The following is a 26241-nucleotide window of genomic DNA, read 5'->3' as shown; positions in this document are numbered from 1 at the left end:
TGTCCACACACTCAATCACACAAACTTCTCCAAAATTGTCAAGACCAGAGAGCTGTGTAAGGACATCAGGTTTATAATTGTAGACCTGCACAAAGCTGGAATGGGCTACAGGACAATAGGCAAGCAGCTTGGTGAGAAGGCAACAACCACTGGCATAATAATTAGAAAATGGAAGAAGTTTAAAATGATGGTCAGTCTCCCTTATGGGGCTCCAGGCAAGATCTTGCCTTGTGGGGCATCAATGATCATCAGGAATGTGAAGGATCAACCCAGAACTACATGGCTGGAGCTGGTCAATGACCTGAGGAGAGCTGGGACCACAGTCTGAAAGAAAACTAAACGCACCATGCCGTCGTGGATTAAAATCCTCCCCCTGTTCAAGCCAGCACATGTCCAGGCTCGCCTGAAGTTTGCCAATGACCATCTGGATGATCCAGAGGAGGAATGGAAGATCGTCACGTGGGCTGATGAGACGATAATAGAGCTTTTTGGTCTATACTCTACTCGCCGTGTTTGGAGGAAGAAGAAGGATGAGTCCCCCCAGAGGAGCCGGACCATGTGGTGGGTCCAGCTCCTCTGGAGCTTACTTCAAACTTACTTAAAATTTTTTGATAGAACAAACAACCAAATAATACAACAGTATCAGAATAAGAAAAGAAGGGATTGTATGTTGTAAACATATTTCTATAAAAATAGATTTGGTCGAGTTATACATTCAATGGTCAGTCGGCTTCTCATGCCCATTTAAAATTAAATTATCCCAGACAGCCTTATTCCTGTGCTGTCTGGGATTAGACGCAAAGCAAACATAAAAAAATGTGAAAAATCATTAAGAGAATTTTTTTTTGTGTTTTCTTGTCAGGTTTTTGTAAGAGCTAGTTGTCATATGTTCAAAATTCCATTCAAAAAGGAGAGTGTGGAAAAGAGGTGAAGAAACGGCTTCAAGCAGGTTGGAACGGTTGGAGAGAAGTGTCTTTTATCACACATGATCATGTGTGATAAAAGGGTATCTATCAGAATGAAAGAAAAGGTGTACGGTACAGTGGTGACACCAGTGATGTATGGTTTAGACTCAGTGACATTGAGGAAAATAGAGGAAGCAGAGTTGGAGGTTGAAAATGATGAGAATGGATAGGATCAGGAATGAGTCTAATAGAGGGACAGCACATTAGATATTTTGGAGATAAGGTCAAAGAGGCCAGGCTGAGATGCTTTGGTCATGTACGGAGGAGGGATAGTGAATATATGTGTAGAAGAATGCTGGGGTTGGAACTGCCAGGCAGGAGACCTAGAGGAAGAGAAAAGAGAATATTTATGGATGCAATGAAAGAGGGCATGAAGTTAACTGATGTGAGAGAAGAGGATACAGAGAGTAGGATGAGATGAAGGAGGTTGATTCACCGCGGCGACCATCAAGTTGAGAAACCAATGGAGGGAAAAGAAGATTCTAAAAGCAAATGCTTGCTATTGTTGTTGTTGTTTCCATTCAAATGTACCAAACAATTATTTGCCCTGGATTGATATGCATGTCTGCCTATGACCACCAGCTGGTTCAGTGGACCCCCAAACCCCAAAACAACACAAACAAGGAAACCGCACACAACACGATTAGTGCGTTTATTGTCTCCACGGCAACAGTTTGGCACAGGTTTCAGTTTCAGCCAGTCGTGACTCACATCCTGTTAATAATCACTTAAAAAAGACTGCATTGTGAATCCTCAACAGTTCAAGCCAAAGTCTAAAGTGCATAAATGTGGAGATCCGGCAGTAAAACATGACTTCTCTTTATTGTCTTCACATATTGTTGTATCAACGACCTTGTGATCCACTGAACAATAACACACTCATTTAGTTTAAAACAAATGTCCTGTATTCCAAAAAAAACTTGAAAGTCCATCTTGAAGAATGAGTTGCCCTCTTTCTAAGAACATTAGAAATATTTTGTGCAAACAACTTGTTTAAAAAATGTCTGCACTGTACAAATAAGAAATGATTAAGTGATTTCTATATTACCAGATGAAAAGTCATGCTTTTAAATTCATTGTCAGATGATCTTTCTTTTTTGTGTAAATTTTACCTGAATTATGAATAAAACTCCACATACTTTTTCGAAAGTGTATGTTGTAACCACTAGAAACATTTTCTGGTCATAATCATCAGCTTACAGTTAAAGTCCTTTTTTTTCTTTTGTGGCTTGAATCTTCATTTTAAAATCTTTACTCATGCAAAACAATAAATTGAAAAAAAAACAACCTGTATTTCTTTAGAAAAATTTTTATTGACACATTTTATGGAAGAATTAAATTTTACATTTCGGACTTGGAGTCGTAAGGCTGATACCCGCGTGAAGTTAGTCCACACCTTTGGTAGTATGATGTAACATGCATTTCATGCATGAAATAAAATAATCTTTTCATAAAAAAATACATCCAATTGTAATTTAAACTCTAACAGAACAATCCTGTATCTTGCGTGTTATGTGAAATCTTATTACAGCTTCTGTGTGTTGTAATTATATCTTAATAATTGACCACTTTCTAATCAAATTAATATGAATCAGTGAAATAAAATATTTCTGTTTTAATTTTATTTTATAGTATCATCCTACCAGTGTTAGTCATAAATCGGTATTGCATTGGATGAAAGTTTACAAAATTGAAAATGCTATAACAATCAATTTCACAAACTGTAACATTTCTACAGTGATATATTTTATATTCATATTTTTGATCACGAAAAAAAATGTTTCAACCAATCAATTTCTTTTGCCTGGAGCTCCTGCATCCTGTTAGCCCTTGTAAAAATCTGGGATAAATTTTGCTGAGTGGCAAAATTCCATCCACTTCATCACTAAATGTTATTTTCGTTCATTTTTTAGTAAACAGATAGGGGAGTGTTCTGCGCATCGCAAGGAAGCTTGCTTAATCATGTTTTTGTTCCCATCCAAGTTGAGCATACATGATTCTTGATACATTATTAGCAAGTCAATAACACATCAATGAAGCATTGACAACTTTTTCATAACATGTTGATATATATCATAGCCCCTTTGCAAAATGAAAGCAAGGCACAAACACATCTGTCTTTTCAATATGGTAAAAGTCACATAGATCTGAACAGAATGTTCTATGCATTTTATATCTCTGTGAAAGATGAGCAACCTCTTTGCCTCTAATTGATGGTTAAGAATAAGTCAACCATCTGGTTGGGTTGTTGTAACAATTATGACACATTGCACAGTCCAAGCCCACAAATCTCTGGATGTTTCTCTGTCTGCTTGTTTTCCCAAACGTCCTTTTCGCAGAGTTCAGATTGTTTATTGCCTTGGGACTCGCTATCTGGACAACCTGCTTTCAACTTTTTTTCAACGTTCCCGTGGTCTCCAACTTGTCACTGGAAGCTTCTTACTCTGTCGTCGATATCTCTTGAAGACATCCATATTGTCCTCGGTGTACAATAACATGCCCCGAATATGTCTTCAAGAAGATGTGAATGTTCTTAATCACATCCTGATTATGATGTCGACGCAATCCTTCAAAAGCTTTTGTACATCTCCTCAGCATGTCCTCCACTGGTCTTCAACGTTACTGAATCTTGTCATCAGTGTGTCTTCGGCATGTCCTCGCTGTCCTTCAGAAAGTCCAGACTGTGGAATGCCCTCATTTTGTTCTTGACAGCTGTCTATCTTCACACCTCCTTCTCATCTTTACCCTGGAAGGACGTCCGTCTAAGCTTTTCCTTGACTTTGACAAATTCAGGAGCTCTAAGGATCTCCTGCTGCTGCCTTTCCTGCTGGAGCTCCAGCTGCAAAAGGAGCACAGAGCACATGTACGTGTGTGTGTGTGTTTGTGTGTCAGTGTGTGTGTCTGACTGTATGTGTCTGCATGTGTCTATGTGCATTTTTGTCCGTGCAAGTTACCTCGTCTAGTTTCTGGTGTCTCTTCTTCAGCTCAGCCTCCAAGGGTGAAATCTTCCTTCGAGCTTCTTCCTCTTGTTTCTTCTGTCTCATCAGCTGATCTCGTTTTCTTGACTCGAGAACTCTCTGCAGCTCTGGCTTTATCTCCACACTGACACCAGTCCTGATAAGACACACAATACACAAACACAAAATGTTACTACACAGCAAATAAATTATACGATTCTCTTTTCAGACCCACAGGGATGTGTACATTTCATCCAGCAGAGGGCAGGCTGCCGGACCCACTGATATTAACTATCATTTGTCATAAATCAAATCGATGAATGCAAACTAAACATGAAAACCTTTAAATACAGTGTATAGTCATACAGGTACACACACACACACGCACACACACACACACATATATATATATAAAGTTAAAAAAATACATGGTGCATATATAAATAAAAACCCGGGAAATCATTTAAATCACGATGAAGATATTAATGTATATAATACCCCCTTACCACTACTTCTATTGCTAGAACTAACACCACCACCAACAAAAATAATGGGAGGAAAGATTTTTATCAGGAAGAGATTATTATGAAGACAAAAAGCTGGGGAGTTTGTGGCCCCAGAACATTATCAGAATAAAAATACTGATCACACATAACTCTGACAGTTAAAATTCAACTTTACTATGCAACTCAACTATGCTTTATTTTTTTCACTGTTATTATCAGCAATACTAAGATTTTAGACAATTAATTTATTGATTCCAACAGTCAAAATAAATTATAACAGGGTGATCCGAATTGAAAACATATATATGCTTTAAAATGATTTACTATATAACTGTTAAAAGGAACACCATTATCTAGACTATCTACATTATTTGTATTTCTTATTCTCCCCCTTTTTTCACTGTTTATACAATTTCCTACAATTATCTATTATTGTTTCGGGATAAATAAAGTTGTTCTTATTCTTATTCTTATTCTTATTCTTATTCTTATTCTTATTCTTATTCTTATTCTTATTCTTATTCTTATTCTTATTCTTATTCTTATTCTTATTCTTATTCTTATTCTTATTCTTATTCTTATTCTTATTCTTATTCTTATTAGACGAATTAATGAATTAATAGAATAGTGAACAATGTTAGATAATACATTCATTCCTCCATAGCAGCCATGTGATTAAGATTTCAATTGTCTGACAGCTCTAATAACAGACAAATTTAGTTCGATCGCTTCACTCACACAGCTAATTGTAAAATATAATCTGTTGCTTGTCTGGTTTCTACATATTTTTCTAGTCTATTTAGCATATTTATGATTAGGTTACGCAGAAAAATGGCTGCAAATACATGAACAGCAAGTCTCTAAAAATAAGCAAAAGTGAAAAGAAAGCATTTTAATGCTGGTGTCACTAGTACTTAACACCTCTCAGAATGAGAAGAAAAAACGCCCTTTTATCCTTGTCAAAATACAAAATATTTTAGGGCCAAAATAATAAAAGCAATCAATAAAAAGAAGAGACATTCTATCCCCCATTGGTTTTAAAGCAGAAAGAAAACCCCCTGTTACCGTTTGCAGCTGCTCAGAAGCTCCCTGTGAAGCTCCTGATGGCTCTTGGAGGCTTTGACGGGATTCACTAATTTCCTGGGTTTGATGAGGTCCTCGTCCTCGTCCCCCTCGAGGTAGTCGGGTGGCGGGACGAAGCTGCAGACTGGCGATGTCTTCTTGTGAACGCCATCAAGCTGGTGCTGCTGCAGGTCGGCGTATGCTGAAGCTGCAGGACGGGCGATCAGACAAGACGTTGAGTTTGGGTGGTACAACAGGACAATAAAAGCTAATAAGAATCAACAAACATTTTTGATATGATTTTACATTAATTGTTTTTGACAATTCTCAAGTAATATACACTGCTCAAAAAAATAAAGGGAACACTTAAAAAACACATCCTTGATCTAAATGAATGAAATATTCTTATGAAATACTTTGCTCTTTACACAGTTGAATGTGCTGACAACAAAATCACACAAAAATGATCCATGGAAATCAATTGTATCAATCCATGGAGGTCTGATTAGGAATCACACTCAAAATTAAAGTGTAAAAACAAACTCCAGGCTGATCCAACTTTGATGTAATGTCCTTAAAACAAGTCAAAATGAATCTGTGTTGCTTCCTGAGTGGACACTATGATTTCACAGAACTGTGATTGACTTGGAGTTACATTGTGTTGTTCAAGTGTTCCCTTTATTTTTTTGAGCAGTACATAATTTTGCTCATTTGCAAATCCCTTTTTTGAACAAATTTGTGAATATTGTGTTTTTTCTTCTAATTATTAAAAAAAAAAATACATTGACTTGTAAAATCTGCAAAAATTACAACCTATTACATAATGACCATTAAGAAAAGAAAGATAAAGCCTCAAAATCTTGCTTAAAGTTTTCACTTTTTTTTTAAATGGCGAGCAAAATATAGTCTGAAGTTTTCAACTGAATATGAGCGGGAAAGACAAGAATGAATGAAGATGTTACCACTGAAACACTGAAATGCATGTGACCATTCTGTTATGAAGGTATTATTTTCAATAATTCAGTGTTATTCACCAAGTTAAATATCGGCCCCCACCCTTCCACGTTAGTCTACTGCCATGCTTCAATTTTGACACCACCCTGCTTGCTCTGCAACCTGAAGCCAATTGATTCGTCTGTGTGAATCAGCATGATTCCATTTTTTTCAATTTCTCAAGCTTTTCTCTGGATCCTCTTTAGTTTCCCAGAGTTTCCTTCTGTTGCGTCTTGTCCGAAACTGAGGATCAATGAGAATTTGATCCTGGTTGTCAGATATTCTGGGAGGCGCGGACACAGTTTCATCCAGACAATGACCTCGTCCCCAGGTTGCAACCGGATACGTCATCTCCTGCTTCATATTTCAAAAATATTCAATGAGCCATCGGCAGCCCAGAGTAAGAGGCTGGTTTCAGAGCTCCGACCATACTTGTTTCCGGATATTTTTTTTTTCTGACAAATACTATAAATACTTCACAAGCCTGTTTACAGTAAAAGCCTAATAAATAGGCTGTGGTATGACATTGGAGGATTTCCAATTTTTAAAGCATAAAATCATGAAATTCTTTGAAGAAATCAAATAATTTCCTAATTTGGAATAATAATTTTAGCTGAAAATTTTCTGAGTGAGGAAGGAGAGGAGACCTCATCAGCAACTGGTCACCTGAGGTCTCGAGGTTGAGTGATTTATATACCTGGATGTTCACATCAGTGAGGATCTGACCTGGTCCCTCAACGCCACACAGACGGTTAAGAGGGCTCAACCGTGGCTATACTTTCTGAGGAGGCTGAAGAGGTTTGGAATGTTACCTAAGATCCTCAGCAACACCTACAGCTGCATTGCTGAAGCATTGTAACCATTTGCATCACCTTATGGAACGGCAACAACACTGCTCAGAACACTAAATGCATGCAGCAAGTGGTAAAGGCTGCAGAGAAGATCATAAACACCCCACTGCTTTCTTTGCAAAGCATTTACCACCGCAGAGGCCACAATAGAGCTGCCTCCATCACCGAGGACCATGCCCACCCCCAACATGGAATGTTCACACTCCTTCCCTCTGGCCTGAGGAACAGGGGTGTGAAATGTAGAATGACATAACTAAATAACTCATCCTACCCAACTGCCATCACACTCCTGAACAACTGACAGGAGTCAATAACCATGTTATACTTCAGGATAATTCTGCACTTAAAATCGGTACAGCTAGTAGTGCACTCAACTATTTGTGTTACTTAACTGTCTCTTCAAACTGTCTGCAATCTCCACCTGCATTTTGTGAGATGCACGTTCAAAGCTGCACTCCACTTTAACTTGCAAATCTTGCTAATACTGTTACATTTCTGATACCCTTTACATTGCTTCACTGCCCTGTTTGCATTTACCTGCACTGTTTACATCTGGTTACAGCAGTATGTTTATGATTTATTTATTTGTCAAGACTTAATTGGCTGCATTGACACAAAATTCAATTGAAAACAGAAGAGGACCAAAAGAAGAGAAGAGAAGAGAAGAGGATCAAAAGATCAGACTTGAAATCTGGTCAGCAAACCCATTATGAGAGCAGAACACTGGAGGTTACCATAAAAAAAAAAAACAACTAGGTGTCCTTATAAGTCTCTTAATAAGTTGGACTTAACTAAAAAACAAAAACAAGGGTGGCCCAGGACTCATGTTAAAATTTGTTGGAAGCAAAAAAAGGCCGAAAAGTAAAGTGTAATGAAGTCCTTCTGAAGTCACATGACATATATGAACATATCAGGGAACAAGTTTGTGGGGGTGGAGAGGTCATACATGACAGTCAAACATAGATTTTGTATCACGCTTGTCATGAAATGAAAATGATGCAGACAGACCAGCATCAGAAACTAAAACTGACTGTAAAACAATCAATAATGCTAACAACAAAACAGTTTGAATTCAATACATTTACATTTGAATGAAAACCTTGAGATCTGATTGTGTCATAGGCTTTCAATGTCAATAAAGACCTTGAGAATTAGCACCACCTACTGTTAATCCACCTGATCCTCACACAAACAGCTGAGAACTGATGAGCCGGTTGCAAGTTGCAGGGTGGACTTTGAGATCATGTGGTCTGCCTGCCATCGATCAGGAAAGGGGGCAGGGCCAAACGTGCAAACCAAGACCCTGTGCAGTTTATTGACCTCTGATGATCCTGTTCAAACACGAAGCCAAAGACTCTGAGTTTATTCTGTAGGAGAAGACGGTCTGACTTGCTACATGGGAAGGAAGGAACACGAAATGTTAAACGATAACGTCCTTTGCCCATCACAACTTGAAAGAACTGCTGGAGGTTCCAGATCCAACAGAACCTGATTTAAGTCCAAGAAAAATATTAACGACTTTATGACTTTCCTATAATAATAATCTATTACAAAATGATTCTGTTGGCATGTCTGTATGAACACAAACGCACACAATCACAGTTCAAACACAGCATGGTGATGCCTCTCCTTAGATAAACACACCATACTGACATGTTGCAAAAGACAAAAAGGATCTGAGGGTCAGTCTGTGCAGAAATTGACCTGTTTCTACAGAAGCAAGGCGTTTTGCAACCAGTTCAGCACAAACAGAACTTATATATATATCATCAGATATATTTACTACCTGACTGTCAGACCATTGTGTCAGGACAGTCACAAAAAAAAGATTTTCTTAAAAAAACAGGTGCAAAGATCAGAAATTGCTGGACAATAAAAGACAAAATCACTAAACAGCATCCAGTTAAAGATGGTGTCTGTGCAGGTTTTCAGTGATCCCGGTCACATATGAGCGAGTCAAATCTTATCTTGGCAACTTGACTATTTTTCTCTCCTTGAAGACATTTCACCTCTCATCCTAAATTGAGTTTCCATGATAAGATTTGACAACAATTAAATCTGGTCTCAACGATTGATCTCAATAAACAGAAAGAGGACTAAAATAACAGGCATGATTTCATCGAATTGACAGTGGGAAACCAGAATGTAAAAAGCATATGGAGCAAATCAGGGGAAATCATTAACTGTAGATGAAATCTGGTCTTAAACTCCAGCATCAGTTCAATACAAAAAAAACTAAAGATTATTCAAGATAATATTAGATGAAACATGGTGTAAGAATGTTAAATTTATACAGGAATTAGTGACGAACAAAGGAAAAATTCTAGGATTGAAACCAAGATGAAAATACTATTCCTCGTCAGATTAAATCACCAATAACACTGTAAAATATTATTGGATCAAACTATAATTGCAACACTGGACCACAAGACTGCACAAACAAAGGAAACATGGGACAAACTCAGGACGAAGTCTTCCAAACTTAAAATGCAAGATATTAATGGAACCAACAAAGGTTAATCCATTCAAAATTAGTGGTCAAGAGTAAGAAAAAAAGTAACAAAGTCAAAAATTTCAGAGATTTCTTAACTTCATTTTTTAAATCTGAACACCATCAAGAGCCCCGAACGAGAATCGAACCTCAATTCTTTGCCAACAGCTGATTTGTTGCTCTGCTTACCTCGGCCTCGTGCCGCATGCTTAAAAACTTGAATTATTTATGAGAAGGAAAGTCATCATCTCCTGCTAAAACCAATGGACCGAAGCAAAACCTTCATGTACCATTTGGTATCGATTGATCCCCATGAAAGAACAATATGGGTGAAACCACTGAAATTTATGATATGACTGACTTTACTGTTTATGAACAAGTCTGTCTTGGAAGACTATGTTACATAACAGAAAAGACAAACATGTGGATTCAGAATAGTCTAGCTTTTAAAAGTACCCAAAGACATTACATATGGAGAAACCAAGAAATAAAATCATTAAATATTGGTATTGATTACCATGGCCTGGGCAAAGAAAGCACCGTTAGCCGCATAAGCAATCATCTCTGTTGTTAAATGCCTACTGTAAAGCAATATTGTCATGCGACAAAATGGGAATCAACACAAGGGAAAAATATTTTCAGAGTAAAATTCCTTGCATTAAAACCATTTGTTGTTCACAACCTCACCTTATCTGCATTGACACCTGAACAATCAGAGCCTCCGAAATCTCTGTTACCCTAAATTTGCTAATCTACTGTATAGGAAGGCATGACACAGACGTAATCTCCATTTCCACCCTTTGAATTTAAATGTACTACGAGACACGTGAGATGGGAAAAAAATTAATTAAAAAAAATTTAATCGTAACAGGAAACTTCAAGCAATTAATGACAATTCTACAAGAAATTATCAAAAATGACTGAAATCATCAAATGATCTAAAAACTAACCATAGACTTACATCCACCGTAACCATAAAAAAATCATAAATCTATCCATCTAGTTATATGATAAAGGCTGAGGCAATATTGGGAAAATAAGTGTGAAAAAATTGGATTTTTTTTCCATGTCTTGTTTTCCTGAATTGAAAGTTTCAGAGGGATAGATGTTTATTTCTATGTGAATCAATCAGTGGCAGGTTTCACTCAGTTTGACATACAGAAAGTTCATTTTCCCAATTGTTTCCAAGCAGAAGACCAGATTTGAAAAATGCATTAGGAGGAATCCAGGAGGATTGTCAGTCCCTTACCCGACTTCACCAGACCCCCTGTGTTTGTCTCTGGCCACTGAGGGTTCCTGCTTGTCGTCCGATCCATGTCCTGACACTCCTCATGTGTCTCAGCCTCACTCCATCGGACTGAACCATGCTGAGTGTACAACACCCGTCACATGATCCTCAAGTGCCTCCCTGCCTCCCCCTCTTCTTCCTCCTCCTCCTCCACCTCCTTTTGTGAAGCAACATTGCTGCCTCTGTCCAACCCCCTGCTTCCCACACTTCTTCAGATCCAGTCTGAGTCCATCAGTTCGACTTTATTAAACTGACACGTTGTCCAAACATGAACAAGTATTTCTATGTTTAAGACCTTTTCAATTGATCAGTCAATCAGCTAATCTGTAAGTATCCAATCAATCAATCAATCAATCAATCAATCAATCAATCAATCAATCAACCAATCAATCAATCAATCAATCAATCAATCAATCAATCAATCAGTCAATCAATCAACCCCTTAAACTGCAATATGAAGCTACTTTCAAACAAAACATAATATAATTCAAAGTGACAGTTTGATCCCTGCATGCTGAAAGAGTATTTAGAAACAAGCAGTCATAAAAATCCGAGAGTACACTGAATATTAAGAAAACATAAAAACCTAGGGAGTAAAACTTGCTGCAGACAAGAGAGTCCAAGAAAGGAATACCAGACTATTTTGGCGGATAGTGAGTTAAATAACTCTATACATGAGGGAACAAAGGACCTGATCAAAACCCCAGACTACTAGATGAAATCAAGACTGAAACACCAGAATAAAATAATTCTCTTTAAACGAAATGCCGTGTTAGCACTGAAAGCATGGCTGACAGAGTATATGATCAACACCAAAATGTACGGGATCCAAATCCTGACTGAAATCAGCTCATTGACTTATATATGGTGTTTCAGCAATATCTCAGATGATATCGTGATTTGGTGAAAATCTTGACAATAAGATATTTGGTAAATTAAAAAGCTGATTTAATCAGCATACTGATGTATGTGAAATAGGAAGGAAAAAACATATGTTTGACATGTAAAAGGGATTTGTGAATTTCAGATGTCACTGAACAGCTGCTTGCTTGTCACATTCTGGGTGCCTGCGTCTCAACCAATGCTAATGTAAAATAAGACTGAAATCATGATATCTGTTTATGTTGAAAGTACTTTTGGGGTGCAGTCTTTGAGATTTGAGAATCCTCCACACTTAGGTATTCCATTTGAACTGAGATATAGTTGGTTTTACTCAAAACTGGTGCGGGAAGGAGCTACTGGGTTACTTGAAACTTACAAGAATCCAAATAAAGGATGTTAAAGTAACTATAAAATCTTGAAATATGCTTCCTGACGGAGCAGTTCCAAAAGCATACATTTGTGAGCAACCAGCAAGATCCTTAGGTTTCCTAATGTTCAATCCAAGCTAAAGTAACATGCAGAAAGCACATGACTATAAATCGCTAAATGTCAGAGGTTAAACCTACTGTGTTTCTGAAGGCATCATGCATTGTCTCCTGTAATCAGAGGAGCCTTTTAGCTGCAAAGCGTTCACTCCATTACACCTGCAAACATTGCTGTTTCTCTGTAACGAGAGAACATCAAACTCACCTCGAATTGGATGCTTTCCATTTTTAACACTCTGCTGATTCTGCGGCTGGCGCTTCTGGTCGATGTTGTACGCTTTCTACGAGAGACACAAAAACTATCAGGAAATCTTAATTACCAATAAACCCCCTCCTACCCATCCACGCACGCGCACGCGCACGCACACGCACACGCACACACTCACACTCAAAAATTATGCATTTCTTTTTCTCAGAGATAAACATTCAATGACTTGAGAATGAAAAGACATGAGAAAAAAATATGAAATGACAAAAATTGAAAACATCAGGTTAAAAAATTACCATCAAATATTAAATGCTATCACCGCATTTTTACCATATTCATAACGTTTATTTTTATTTACAGGAACCCACTGTAGATACTCCTCAAGGACCTTCTGGCAGACCCTGTTCCACCTGACAAGATATTTGAGTCCCAAAAAACACATGTTAAATATTGAAATTTAACCAGAATTCCTTTTCGAGGGTTACGCTTTCCTCTTCAATGATTATCAGTATGTCTAACAAACCCCTAACCAGCCCCCTGTCCCCTCTGGCTCCGTCCGGCTGCTGGGCGGTCGGACATCATCTTCTAAGACTGAATGGACTTTGTTTTGGTTGCTAGGAGAAGCTTCATCAGGCTTCAACATGGTAACAAGGCCTTCAGTGTCTCCCTGACTACCCCCCTACCCACCCATCCACCCACACACACTAGAGGGGGTTTGAGGAGGATCTGGAGGTGCGATGAATGCTGTTTTCAGCAGGATGATGTCTACACAAAATAAAAAGAACCTGATCTACTGAGAGGTACGTTTCTTTGTTTTCTTTTACATTTTTTATCTCAATAGGGACCAGCTACATGTTTACGAGTTTTTGTGCTTCATCTATATATAGTCATGAAAAATGAAATACAAAAAGCACAATAACGCCTATTAATAGGCTTAACAAAGAGGTGGTTTAGCTGGATGGCGTCACAGAAATGGATCTGTGAACAGTCTGACCTCCACTGGACAAAAAGGGATATTACAACCAGTTGGCTTGGCAACCCCCAGGTATACAAATCAGCAAGAAAGAAATTACGGTAAATTTTACAATTCAGCTACGCTCACCAGCCTATGACTTTAAGCAAAACTGAAAAAAAAAAAATCTAAAGTCAGTTAACCGCATTGCACAGTTGCAGTAAAATGTAATTTGATCTAAATGTAATGAAATGTACAAAAAAGAAAAGTAAAATCAAAATCAAAGCTATTTGTAAAAACTTTGTGAAACAATGTCATATTCCTAAACTAAAAATAAAAGATAGTATTTGGTCTGCTGCTGTTTAAAGTACAATGTTATTACATCTTCAAACACTGTTGGAGCTGATTATCAAGTGGTGACTTTCTCGAAGCCTCTTCTCTCTGTATTTTTAGCAGCAGGGATTTTCTCTGATTGCCTTAATCTGCTACCTCAAATCTGAGAACCACCGACACACAAACCTGTCCTATTTACTGTGTAAAGAGTCACATGGTCAACTTCCTGTTACGTAACACGTCATCAGGTTACTCACACATGACTTCATCAGTCATCTGATTGGACCGATCCTACTCCTTTGGCTTTTTTTTCCCATTTCTCGATATCTTATAATTCCGAAAGGCACACAATCTCAAGCCCGGGGGCTTTTTATTCGTGGAAGAGCAGTTTTTTGGGGATTGGATCGATGTCTGAATATTGGAGTTGAGTGTTAGCATTGGAGCTTCTAGTTTGTAATGGTGGTCATTTTCAGCATAATAGTCATATTCCTCCACCTCGTCCTTTCAGCTGTTCTTTTCCGCTGTCGCTACCTGCCTCCCTCTCACCCTATCTGGCCTCAAAATCTTCATCTCTGCTACCTCCAGCTATGTCTCCTGTCTTTTCCTCAACCCCACTGCCTCCAGACCATGCAACATCCCTGCTCTCGTGCACACTTTTTCTTTCCTTTCTGGCTGATTTTATCACACATCACACTCGAAAATTATCCCACTCGCTTAAAAGCTTTCTTCACCTCTTTTCCATACATCTATTCCTTTGTAATGTTGACCCTAGGTACATAAAACTCTCCATCCTCTTTATCTCTACTCCACTTTGCCTCATCATTCCACATGGGTCCCTCTCATTCACACATATATGCCGTCTTGCTGCAGCTAACCTTCATTCCTCTCATTTCCAGAGCCTACCTCCACCTCTCTAGATATTCCCTTTCGCGCTTCCTGCTCTCAGTATAGCTCACAAATTCATCTGCAAACATCATAATCCATGGAGACTCCTGCCTAGCTTAATCTGTTAGCCTGTGCATCACGATTGCAAAATAGGAGGGGCTCAGAGCTGATCCCTGATGCGGTACCACCCCCTCTTTGAACCCTTCCGTCACATCCATGGGACACCTCACAACTCCTCACACCACCGTAACCACTCTTGAATTCCACATACAGTACAAGAGTTCCTCTCTTGGCACCTTGTCATATGCTCTTTCTATGTCTACAAAAGCACAATGCAGCTCCCTCTGACCTTCTCTGTTCTTCTCTATCGACATTCTCAAGGCAAATACTGCATCCTTAGCATAACACTACTGATAGGATACCGAAGGTCTTGATGACCACAGAGGAAATATTTCGATAATTGAATTAAACGCAATCGTTTGCAGACCTCGAGGTTTCTTGTTCTATGTGGCAACTATTTGCTAGTGTGAGAGCTTTTTTTGGTCTTGAGGGCTTCAAAATATTTGAGTAATTTCTTCTTTTTTAGAGATACAGTGATTAGTGATATATAAATGTGCAGGAGCACTAAGGAGGTCAGCCCAGATGTCCCTATACCTGGAACTACCCTTCTTGCAAGGGGTTCCCTGGCCAGATGGGATGAGGTTCTTGGATGATTGTCGGGCCTTTTTTCTGGATGAACACGCCATAACATTCCTAATGGCATGTGCCCGAGAGGCCGACAAATCAGTGCTTGCACTACTGAGGACGCCATATCGATCTATCCACCCAGTTCTTTATTCTATCCTCAAGTGGACAAGACTCCAAGGTACTTTAACACACATGGGGCAGTACTTCTCTTCCAACCTGCGGGATAAAATCCGCCAGTTCCAAGGACTCTGATTTGGAGATGCTGACTCTAGATGAATCTCATCCACACCTGGCGCCACTGATGGTTGCCCCGGTAACCTCTACCAGAGATATAGATAAAGGGACATAGCAGATGGTATGTTTAGCAAGTCGATCACTGACCTTTTTACATTAAAGAAGTGCCATTACAGTTTAGACCGGAAAGCCCATTCATTCCAATCACCCCTTTCCAGGCTTCTCTGTCTTTGTCTGTGTGAGCAATTAAATCACCAAGCAGGATAATGGAGTCATCAGGTGGTGCTCCATCTATTACTTCACCTCCCAAAGACTTCAAGAAGGGTGCATACTAAAAGTATTTGGTGCATAAACACAAACAACCATTAGAGATCAACCCATGTTATCCCAAAGAGGCGACCCTCTCACTGAGAGGGAAACTCCAACGCAATGGCACTCAACCAGCAGTTTCTAAGTATCCCCCGACAAATTTCGTTGTGGGCGGCAGCTGTTGTTTATGCTATAGAGGGTAAATTGCATTGCTGTCGACCTGCTCATGTCAACTTATGAGACTATTTTAGTTTTCCTCTCCACAACAGGTGGAAAAAGATTTTATTTCTTATTGTATACATATTTCATATGTCATGTTATCATTTTACTGACCCTCAAAGCTTTTTTAAAATCTTAAAGCGTCATGTTTGTCACTTTAATGAGTCTTAGTATGAGAGTACGGACACAAAACAACCAGATTTAATAAAAGCTCAGCTGCTATAAACTATATCCAAGTTGCAAGAAACAAATTCAAAACATTTTCAAATGATTAAAAAGGAGGTCAATATAAATCTATCAAAAAGACCTGCCGATCCACCCAGGATTGTTCTGGGTATTTGGTTTCAGATCCAATGCCATGGAGGAGGGTCCAGCTATTTCTGGCTGTTGCCGCTCCACCTCTGGCACTGGCTCTGGCCCCACCAGAGATGTGACATGCCATGTTCCTAAAGCCAGTTTCCCAAACAGAGGGCTAGCATGTGTAGGTCTTCACCAAAGACCATGTTGCCTTGGGAGACCCCACCATGCCCCACACAACCCAACTCCCTGGATGATGAGGACATGTAAAGTCCACCATAATAAGATGATGATTCAAAGCGGAGCACATTTTTCACAACGGAATCTACATTGGACAAGCACAACAACTTGCTGTAATGTGGACATGTTATGTAGCATCACAGGATTTTTCAGAATTTTTATTGGAGCCTAAGTACTGGCACACTTCTTTTTGATAGCATTATATTGGCCTCCTTTTTAAATCATTTGAAAATACTTTTCATTTATTTCCTACAACTTGGATTTACTCTTTGACATTTGAGCAATGAATCAGTCCTGGAGGGATTCAAAATGTGATTTTATGAGTTATTATATCTTTTTTTTGAAGTGTTGTATTTTGTGTCTTTTACAAAGTCTTATTAAAGTGTCAGCCAGTATTTTCGTTTGTCTATTTCATCAGCTATTTCCTGATATAAAAGCCTTGGAAGTCAGCAAATTGATAACACACACAGAGACACACACAGACACACATACACACACACACACACACACACACACACACACACGCAAAGCCACCTGCCACCATTTCCACCTGCTGCACAGAGGAAAACCTAAAGTATTCTCATCATTAGCCATGAGCATGTCAACAGCACTATGATTCACCCTCCAGAATGACATACACCAGCATACACCACATACAACAAATGCCCCACCTCAACAGGTGCACCGCACCCCTTAGCTCAAATATATATCAAAACTGTTTCAAGAATAACATCCCAGTGATTTTCCCTTTTGATTACCCTGCAGGTTGTAGGTGCTGCAGGGTATGTTTTTTGAGCAGTAGCAATGTGACACACAGCCAATATGAGATAATTGACTGTCCTAGCAGACCCTACCGTTGTGTAACCCTGCTAAAGTTCAAGCACTGCAGCAACTAAGGCGCAACTATCATTAACTGAAGCCAAGTGTCGCACGTAACTACTGTAGCATGCTATTGATTAGCTAATGTCAATTTTAGCCCTAAGATTTAGTGACCAGGAGTCTGCTAAAGTTTAGAAAACACCATTTGAAGCCAAGGACAGTAACATGCAAACATACTATTAAAATCAAATGATGTGTAACGATGCTGTTTCAGTGGGTGGTAATGTTTGAGCTTTTGTTCATTGAAGACTATAAGAGCTATAAATAAACATCCATGTATTTGTAATAAAGTACAATCTGAGAGGAAGGCAGATACAAATATCCCCCCTTTCCCACTTATGCATAATGATATATAATTCCAGGAAAATAATGACATTTTGCAATTATATACATATTTCAGATATGTACTGATATTTACTCTTCACTGCCATTGATACCCATTACTGTATTCTTAAAATTTTACCAATGCACAAGTTCCAGTATATATCTTTTTCCCCGGCACACACACACACACACACACACACATAGTGTGTATCAGTTATTATCAGTTATTAATTATGCATAATGAGATTTTAAGAACATTTGAACAGTTACTTCAGTCCGCCAGTCTGGCTGCTTTCATCAGAGCTGCAAAATACCATTGTTTTTCTCTCATTAACACAGGAACTGTGATGTAACAGGACAACTGTCGTTGGCAGGACAGTTACAGATATTGACCTTTGACCTCCACAAAGGTCTCCCTGAAAAGGTTTTGTAATAGTTTGAACTGCCCATCATTACATATTGAAGCATTTTTTTACTTTTAAACAGAAAATTAAACTATGTTCTTTGTCATTCACAAAATAAATAAAAATCATATTCTATGTACAAAAAAAAAAAAAAAAAAACAATGTGAGAAAAAGCCTTCTGTTCTTGTTCAGAAGAAAAAAAAAAAGGTAACTGACCTTCTTTCCATATGACGCACCCATCCTTCACCTTTCTGAATCTCTGCTGTAGGACACAGTCCACTCTCTGCCCTTCTTTTCTCCCACTCTTCGGCTTGTATCCAGTGGACCCAACCCCCCCCCCCCCCTCACCCTCCCTCCTCCGGTGCCTGGCAGCCGGACAGCCTGGCCGGTTGGGTCAGTTAACCCACTGCCTCACAGCACCGAGCCGGAGACTTGCTGGCAAAGGAGCAGCCAGTCACAGTGAAAACAGAGTGTTAGACCGTCAGGGGAGAAGGAGGAGGAGGAGGAAGCCACCTGTCGCTGCCTGACTCCCTGTTCTCAACAGTGAGGAGTTAACGTGTCTGACAGGATTAATTTAAGCAGTAGTGACAAGAGGGAGTGCAACAGGTGAATCTGTGCTGAAATAAATATGGGCTGCTTTCATACTCTGATTACTGTATTCAGAAATATCAGTAGTGGCAAATGGCTCAAAATCAGAAACTGATAGCTAAAATATAATATTATAGTTTTTGAAAAAAAATCTGTGATTGTTTTTCACACCACAAGGTAGTTAATGATATAAACATCAAAATATTACACACATTGTACAGCAACACAAACTCAAAAACAAAACTTAAATTAACAAAACGCTATCTTGTGTCGGCAAAGAACTGCAGTATTGGGGAGATATCTAGGGGAAAATCACAGAGGATAAAATGTCTTGATTTTGCATGCTTCTTTTTGCATGGTTCATTTCTGTTGTCCAGGTCACCATGATCAGGGTTCTCTTTCAGTGTCTAGGGTTCATTTGAGGTTATTTGATTTTCATTACCTAAGATAAGTAGATAATTCAAATCTCTAAGGATAATTACTTTACATTAAGTCATTGGCCATTACTGCTGAAACCACAAATTTAATCACAAAATCTCTTATTCTAAATAAAGCAACAACATAAAGCAACATTAGTATTCCAGACATTGATGCCTACATGAATAAAAACAACATCTCTCTGTCTATGAATGCAGTGATAAGTTCTTTGCCTTATAAAATACTGATTGGTAAAGTTTTCATAGTGGACAATCGATACATCCATACCTAAAGACACGGCAAAGTAATGGACCTCTGATCATTAAAAATGATGGATCAATGAAAAAACAAAAACATAAAAAAGGCATTTTGTCCTGCTGTGAACTGTAGAGAATCTTTTTATAAGTTCATCCATTCAAAACATGTTTATTCTATTCCCCAGTATATTCGTGTAACCCATGGAATTCATAGTCATACAAGATTTTCAAGATTCTTGTAGCTCTAATGTTTTTTTTTCTTTTTTGAAATCATACATGTAATGGACAAATATAGAACAGATTCCACAAATTTCAGAAACTGTATGAGGGACAACCAAGGGATCTAGCAATATGTGGCCAAAAATAAATAATACATTGGAAATAAAAGGCGAAATACTCAAATATAGAAAAATGCATTCTGTTACTGTGAAAATACAAAATAAAATAAGTTCACACTGAAATTCTGTTCAGTGTTATCTAAAAAATTAACAACTTATCAGCAACTTTACACAACCCCGCACCCTCCCAAAAAATGTCGATATCAACGATCGACACCAACGTAAAAAACAATGTTTTAGCTTGAGTTTCTGTGTGTTTGGAGATACGGCTGCTTTCAAGCGTAGCTTCTATCAGAGTCGGAGCATGCGCACTTCGCTCGTCCCTCCTGTGTTCGTCACGTGACCAAGTAGCAATGGCGGAGTCACGGTCCGAGTTGCACCGTGTGGCTGTTTTCAAGCCCAAATTGAAGCTGAACGACAAGCTGCAGGATTTGTAATGGAACGGGATATAATTGGTCTACCAAATTATTCACTGACGATTCTATCGAAGTGATACTGTGGCGACCCTGCGGTACTGTTCGAGGAAGTTCTGAGTTCTGTGTTTCTCAGCTGGAGAAGCTCTAGCGAAGACTAGCGAAGCCACCGTTGTTTAGTTGCGCTGATAAAGATAAGGTTTGTGACGCGCCAAATTGTCATCGTTGACATTATAATATTTAACACGAACCCCAGAAAATACCGAGGTAGATAACTGTGATAGAAATAATATGTTTACCATTTTTGTATCAATTATTGTAGCAAATTTGGATTTCAATTATTGTAGGATTGATGAGGTTGGAGATCTATACCATCCGTCTTTTACCTTGACCTTCTTACAGCACAATGGCCGTCTACTTCACTCCCATGGCTTTGACACTAAAACTAAACATTAAAAAATCGACTACACAGTTACAGCATCACATTGACATGGACGCCCCCCAGCACATAGCAAACACACTTCCAAACAGTCATAACAGTCTATATCCCACATTCCTCTCATTTCCATATCACATCCCAGAGGCAGCCGAGGAAGCCACGTTATCCATTTTCAAAGTGCAACTGGTCATTTATTACTTTCTTGCCACCTCAAGAAGGACAAATCAAGCTGAGCCCTTAATAGAATACCTTTATACCTTTGAAATGTGCTATGTAAAGGAAGACATTAACTTGAATCTAAACAAACAAATAATGAATGTTGGTGTCACAGTTGATAGCACTTCACAGCGAGAAGATTCCTGGTTCGATTCTGACGGGAAGTTGTATGTTCTCCACATTTCTGCGTCTGTTTCCTAAGGGTTCTCTGGTTCCCTCCCACAGTCTAAAGATGTGCAGTAAGTGAATGTGAGAGTGAATGGTTGTATGTCTTTATATGTGGACCTGTGATTGCTTGGCAACCGGTACAGGGAGAACCCTGCCTCTCACTCACTGACAGCTGGGATAGGCTCCAGCATCCAGGTGATTCTGAGTGCAAGATAAGTGGTATAGATTAATGTGGTATAATGAATGAAGGAGAGCGCCATATATTTAATTGGATAAAGTTACCCTGATGAGGACTTTTTATGATAAAATGTTTGTATTTGATAGTAAATATTTCCTATTGCCCAAATTGTTTCAGGTGTTTTAATTCTTTTATAAACCAAAGGAAAGCTGCAAACACTTAAAGGTTATCCTTGTAATATCTTTTCATGGCAACTGGACTTCTGGATTTCTTTGTCCAGTTGCCATAATGATAACATATGACAAGGATTAACCGTCACCAGAATGACTGAGAGGCTCCATATACACTTAATGGTCATGAATTCATTCAGATGTGGCAATTTGATGATGTATCCACCTTGTTTATTTAAAGGTTTTAGTACCAGCGATACTTGCACTGTATTTAGTTTGTATCAATACCAACTGAAACCAAATGTTGCTGTATCCTGAACACCACTGTGCCCAAGGATGTGTGATGAAAAAAGAATGATCCAACACTTCCACCTAGTGACCAATATGTCAATGACTTTGGGAACCATGTTGCCCTTTATCTGAAGATCAATTTTGATATTTATGTTCATGAAACTAAGAAAAACTTAAAACAAATTCAGTCTGTCTTATCTTTATTAGATGCATTACCTTCCAATTTTTTTTCTATTATTTTAGGAATCAGTGTCAAGGTTTAACACAACCAAAGAAATTTAAGAGCCAGTTGATGCTTGAAGGTTTTTATTTTGTGCATGTGTTCTCATGTATTTCGGTCATCTATAAACCTTGGGAAGAACTGAGAAAATTTTTAGTACAATGCTATACTCCATCTATTTAATTGTCATACTGAATACATATGCATACACATATCCCTCTTTTTAACTGCCTCCATTATTTGAACAATGTTTTGTCATCTTCCCTGAAAACATCTTTACACTCATTTTCATAGATAATTACTGTTTTAGCGCTTCTTTCAGCTCCAACTGGTGATTCTGCATCTTCAGAAGACCTCTGTAAACATGTTTGAGGGGCTGTAACCATAGAGACACATCTCAATCAGGACACTTGAATTATTTTTGATAAAATTATGTTTCTAATATCAGTGAAGAGGCACTCACTTCTGGCTCCACTACTTTGTCTTCTTCATCATTTAGATTTAAGCTGAAGATAAAAAAAACAAAAGAAAATATGATTGAAATTACATCCAACTGTAAAAAGTAAATCAGAATCTATTAACGTAACACTTAGATCTAGCAAATCCTAAAAATATAAATAAAACACAAGAGTAAAAATGATATCTTCTGTAAAAGATACCAAGAATATTCACCATTAAATCTCAATTAGAAAAAAATGAAACAATCAATGACAACAAAAAAGGAGGCTCAGCAATTACCAACCTTTTATATATCTGGAAGAGCTTCTCCAGCTGAGACTCCAGGAGGGCCAGACGTTCCACCATGTTGTCTCCTGTCATATCCTGGAAGAGAACACACATCAAAAATCTGTCCAACAATGACACACATCAGAACACAAAAACCCACCCCAGAAAGCTGACTGACAGTGAGAATCTTGTAGAATCATACCGTAAATCACACTCACCTCCTCAGTCAGCAGGGTTACATCTGATTTGGGTAAAACATACCTACAAAGAAACAGGATGTTGAATTGGGAGAAGAAAAATAGAGAAACAATTGAGATTGGATTATGTTAAAGTCTGTCTGTCCAAAATATTTTTATTCTTACCAACAGTTAATTATTACACAAAGAACCCCAAATTATCTTTTAAAAGCAAAGGTTAAAGCAAAGTAAAACAGAGATAGCGTGAATGATGCAAACCCTTTGAGACACGGTTTTTGCTAACTTACTACTTCCTTAAAACTGACAGGAGGCAGTTAGATTTGCCTCAGGTTATTGAAAGTGTCTTCAATAACGAGAAGCAAGTGCAGTTACCAACAACACAGTTTCAGCAACTGCGATACACAGCTTAGCTGAGCTATAAGCTAACTTACCGGCTATACATTTAAATACATATACAACTATATCATGAGGTGTCAGATACACTTGCTGAGAAAGGATGAATGATGGAAGTTGTTATACTGAACTACATGGCTGTTTTTTATTCATTCATCTACTTTTCTTACTAATGTCCACATGGGCAGTTGATGTAACAATAATGTTTTAAGGGAATTTTATGAAGGCGTATGGGGAAACATTGATATTGATTTCTGAGTAAAGACACTTCACACTTCATGTCCTGATGCTTTCAGATATTCATAAAAGTTTTAAGGCCCTTACATGCTCCGCAAGAGGTGAGAACTATGGTGACAATGATAGTGAAACAGTCATGTGGATGGTGTTAAATGTGAGGATCGAGCTGCTGTAATAACATATACAGCATTTGGGTTGATTTCTATTGCCTTTGCCAATTTGTCACAAAGGCATTGCCATCTTGCACTTCTTTGTGAAACAGGTTCAGGCTACCTCTCTCCAAGAATCACTAGCTATCTGTGAATCTTTAGATCCCTTTACATTCTAAGTGTCAGGAGCCTTAAGCCACCTTATCATCTTTGTCGTTGTTGGCAATCGGCTCAGTGCCTTTCAGGCCTGCGAGTCACTCCTATTGCTTGCTTTGATAAACCTCAGGTGCAACCAATACCCCAAATTAGAATTTGACCCTGTATTTTTGCCTCAAGGTCTCAAGAATGTTGTCATCAGACTGCTTTTAATGTCTGGTTTACATTCCACAAAAGCATCTTGGCATCCATCAAGGAAAAAACTCAAAGGACATCTTTCAGCGTCAGCATTATGTATGAATATGAATGGCAAGAGAAAGGAATGTATAATGGATATAAAATTTAATTATACCAGTGGCTCTTTAATGATTGATACTTGCCCTTTTTTCTCGAACACTGAAAGCAGGCCTTTCATGAGAATGTTGATTAGCCTCAGGCCTCTGTTAATATCGTCAGGTGTAAGCGCCTGCAACAGTGGCAACATATGAGTAGGTAAGGAGAAAAAACATTCAGAAACAATCATAGTGGGTTGTTTCAGTGATACTCACCTTCAGATTCAAGTCTTTGATTTCCTCATCGGTTAAACCAGAGCTTCAACACACAGAAAGAATAGTTTAGGTTTGATCAAAGTAACTATTTTACCCGGTTTAGATGGGCAAGACAGTTCTGGGCAATCTTGGTTTTGGACACAAAGGAAATTTAATCTTCTTGGTGAATAAACACCTTATACATGATTCAATCTCAATGTCAAGGGAATGTCAAGATCAAGTCCTTGAGTCTAGGCTGAAGATCCAATGGAATACTGGATAATAAGACCATGTAGTGTTTTGGAGGTTTGATTCTAAATTTTGTTATATTTGGGTCAAAGGGGTCGATAGTTAAAAGTGTTATTGTGTAATTCAAAAATAATTAATTCGATTTTTGATGTTTGGCGTATTCTGGTGCCATAAAATGAAAATGAAAAAACAGTAAAAACAAAGAGCCTTGACACTTCCTTACCTTTCATACATAGAACGCATGTCTTTTGCCAGATGAATCATGGTTTGGAGACCTGCCATTTTTGCCGAAACTTCGCTGTTTGATGGACTGAAGGTAAACAGACAGCAACAGCATATATTCAAAAAATGACGGACTGAGATAAATTTTTATGGGTCATATCATAATTTAGTTACTGATTCTTGACTGAATGACAAAAATGTGAAAAGAAAGATAGAGGCATTAAAAGTGGTTGTGTTGAGATGATTTCTTACTTTGGCTCATCTGCAAGGATGCATGATTGAAAAACTGAAAACACAAAAACAATATGTCAAGGATCATGAGTTGACTAAATGCTTGGAATTGAATCACAATTGTGAGTCCAAGGAATTATTGGATCATTTTGTATATAATGACAGGTTTGTATTATAATTCCAAGTTGATCTATAATAGCAAGAGCATTCTGGGTAATATTTACAAAATAAAATAAGAGTGACTGCATTTCTTACATTGAGTCCTGGTATTGGTAATTTTTATCAAGAGACTGTATTTTTATATCGGTAGGATTGAAAAAAGCATTTTACATTTTGAAATGTGAATGGGTGATGGGGACAATATATCATGCCCAACATTTGCTCCACCGAGCAGTAAGAGAGAACAAGATCTTCGGTGACTGAATTGCACTTTTTGTAAGTCGCTTTGGATGAAAGTGTCTGCCAAATGACTGTAATGTAATGTAATGTAATGTAATGTAATGTAACAAGGATTTGGCCTAAAGCAATCAGCAAGGTTTTGCCATTTGTTTTTTGTAGGAAACTGTTTAAATACACTGCATGATAGAAAAGGTCTTTATTAAATTTGTATCCTTGTCAGCATTTTGGGTCAGAGCTTGCTTTGAAGTTTAAGCAACCACAACCTAGCTCACGTTCATGCTCTGTTCATGGATGTGCAACAGTAACCATCAACAGTCTTGCGAAAAGACAAAACACATAGCTTCCAATTCACAGCAGTGTACTGCATATAATGTTTTTACAGCAAGTACATCAACAATTATTAACCTTCTAAATGTGTCTCTTTTCAAATATCTAACTTCAACCCAAGGAAGGAGGCCTACACAACATTACTCTATGGTCTTTTATTTTACTTTCCTATAAGTTTTGTTACGATTTTTTTGCCTCCTTATATTGAGACAATTTTTCTCTCAGACCTTTTGGTACAGGACCTGAGTGCAGGTCTAAACTTACACACAGTAACATGTTGAA

General features: G+C 38.2%; 2 protein-coding genes across 3 annotated transcripts; both read right to left on the bottom strand.

Moving 5' to 3' along the window:
* Positions 1–1604: 1604 nt before the first annotated feature.
* On the bottom strand, positions 1605–18825 carry LOC147233034 (protein FAM107B). Of its 2 annotated transcripts, XM_086150231.1 has the most exons (5): positions 18668–18825; positions 12686–12761; positions 5494–5698; positions 3920–4079; positions 1605–3804 (listed from the first exon to the last, which is right to left on the bottom strand). In XM_086150231.1, the coding sequence occupies exons 1-5, from the start codon at positions 18689–18691 to the stop codon at positions 3688–3690; spliced, it is 582 nt and encodes a 193-aa protein (XP_086006357.1). In that variant the 5' UTR covers positions 18692–18825; the 3' UTR covers positions 1605–3687. The 2 variants fall into 2 exon arrangements, with proteins under 2 accessions (XP_086006357.1, XP_086006358.1); XM_086150232.1 differs by lacking the exons at positions 12686–12761; positions 18668–18825 and adding an exon at positions 11075–11182.
* Positions 18826–22381: 3556 nt separating this feature from the next.
* Positions 22382–25062, bottom strand: LOC147233033 (uncharacterized). The gene is made up of 7 exons (XM_086150285.1): positions 25004–25062; positions 24553–24595; positions 24385–24470; positions 23091–23133; positions 22889–22968; positions 22610–22652; positions 22382–22522 (listed from the first exon to the last, which is right to left on the bottom strand). Exons 1-7 carry the CDS (start codon positions 25060–25062, stop codon positions 22445–22447), a joined length of 432 nt encoding a protein of 143 aa, XP_086006411.1. The 3' UTR covers positions 22382–22444.
* Positions 25063–26241: the final 1179 nt, after the last annotated feature.

The sequence above is a fragment of the Fistularia commersonii genome, chromosome 7 (assembly GCF_037954325.1).
Source record: "Fistularia commersonii isolate RoL2024-O1a breed Wild chromosome 7, RoL_Fcom_v1.0, whole genome shotgun sequence".
Taxonomy (NCBI): Eukaryota; Metazoa; Chordata; class Actinopteri; order Syngnathiformes; family Fistulariidae; genus Fistularia; species Fistularia commersonii.
This window is presented reverse-complemented; position numbering and strand designations above follow the sequence as displayed.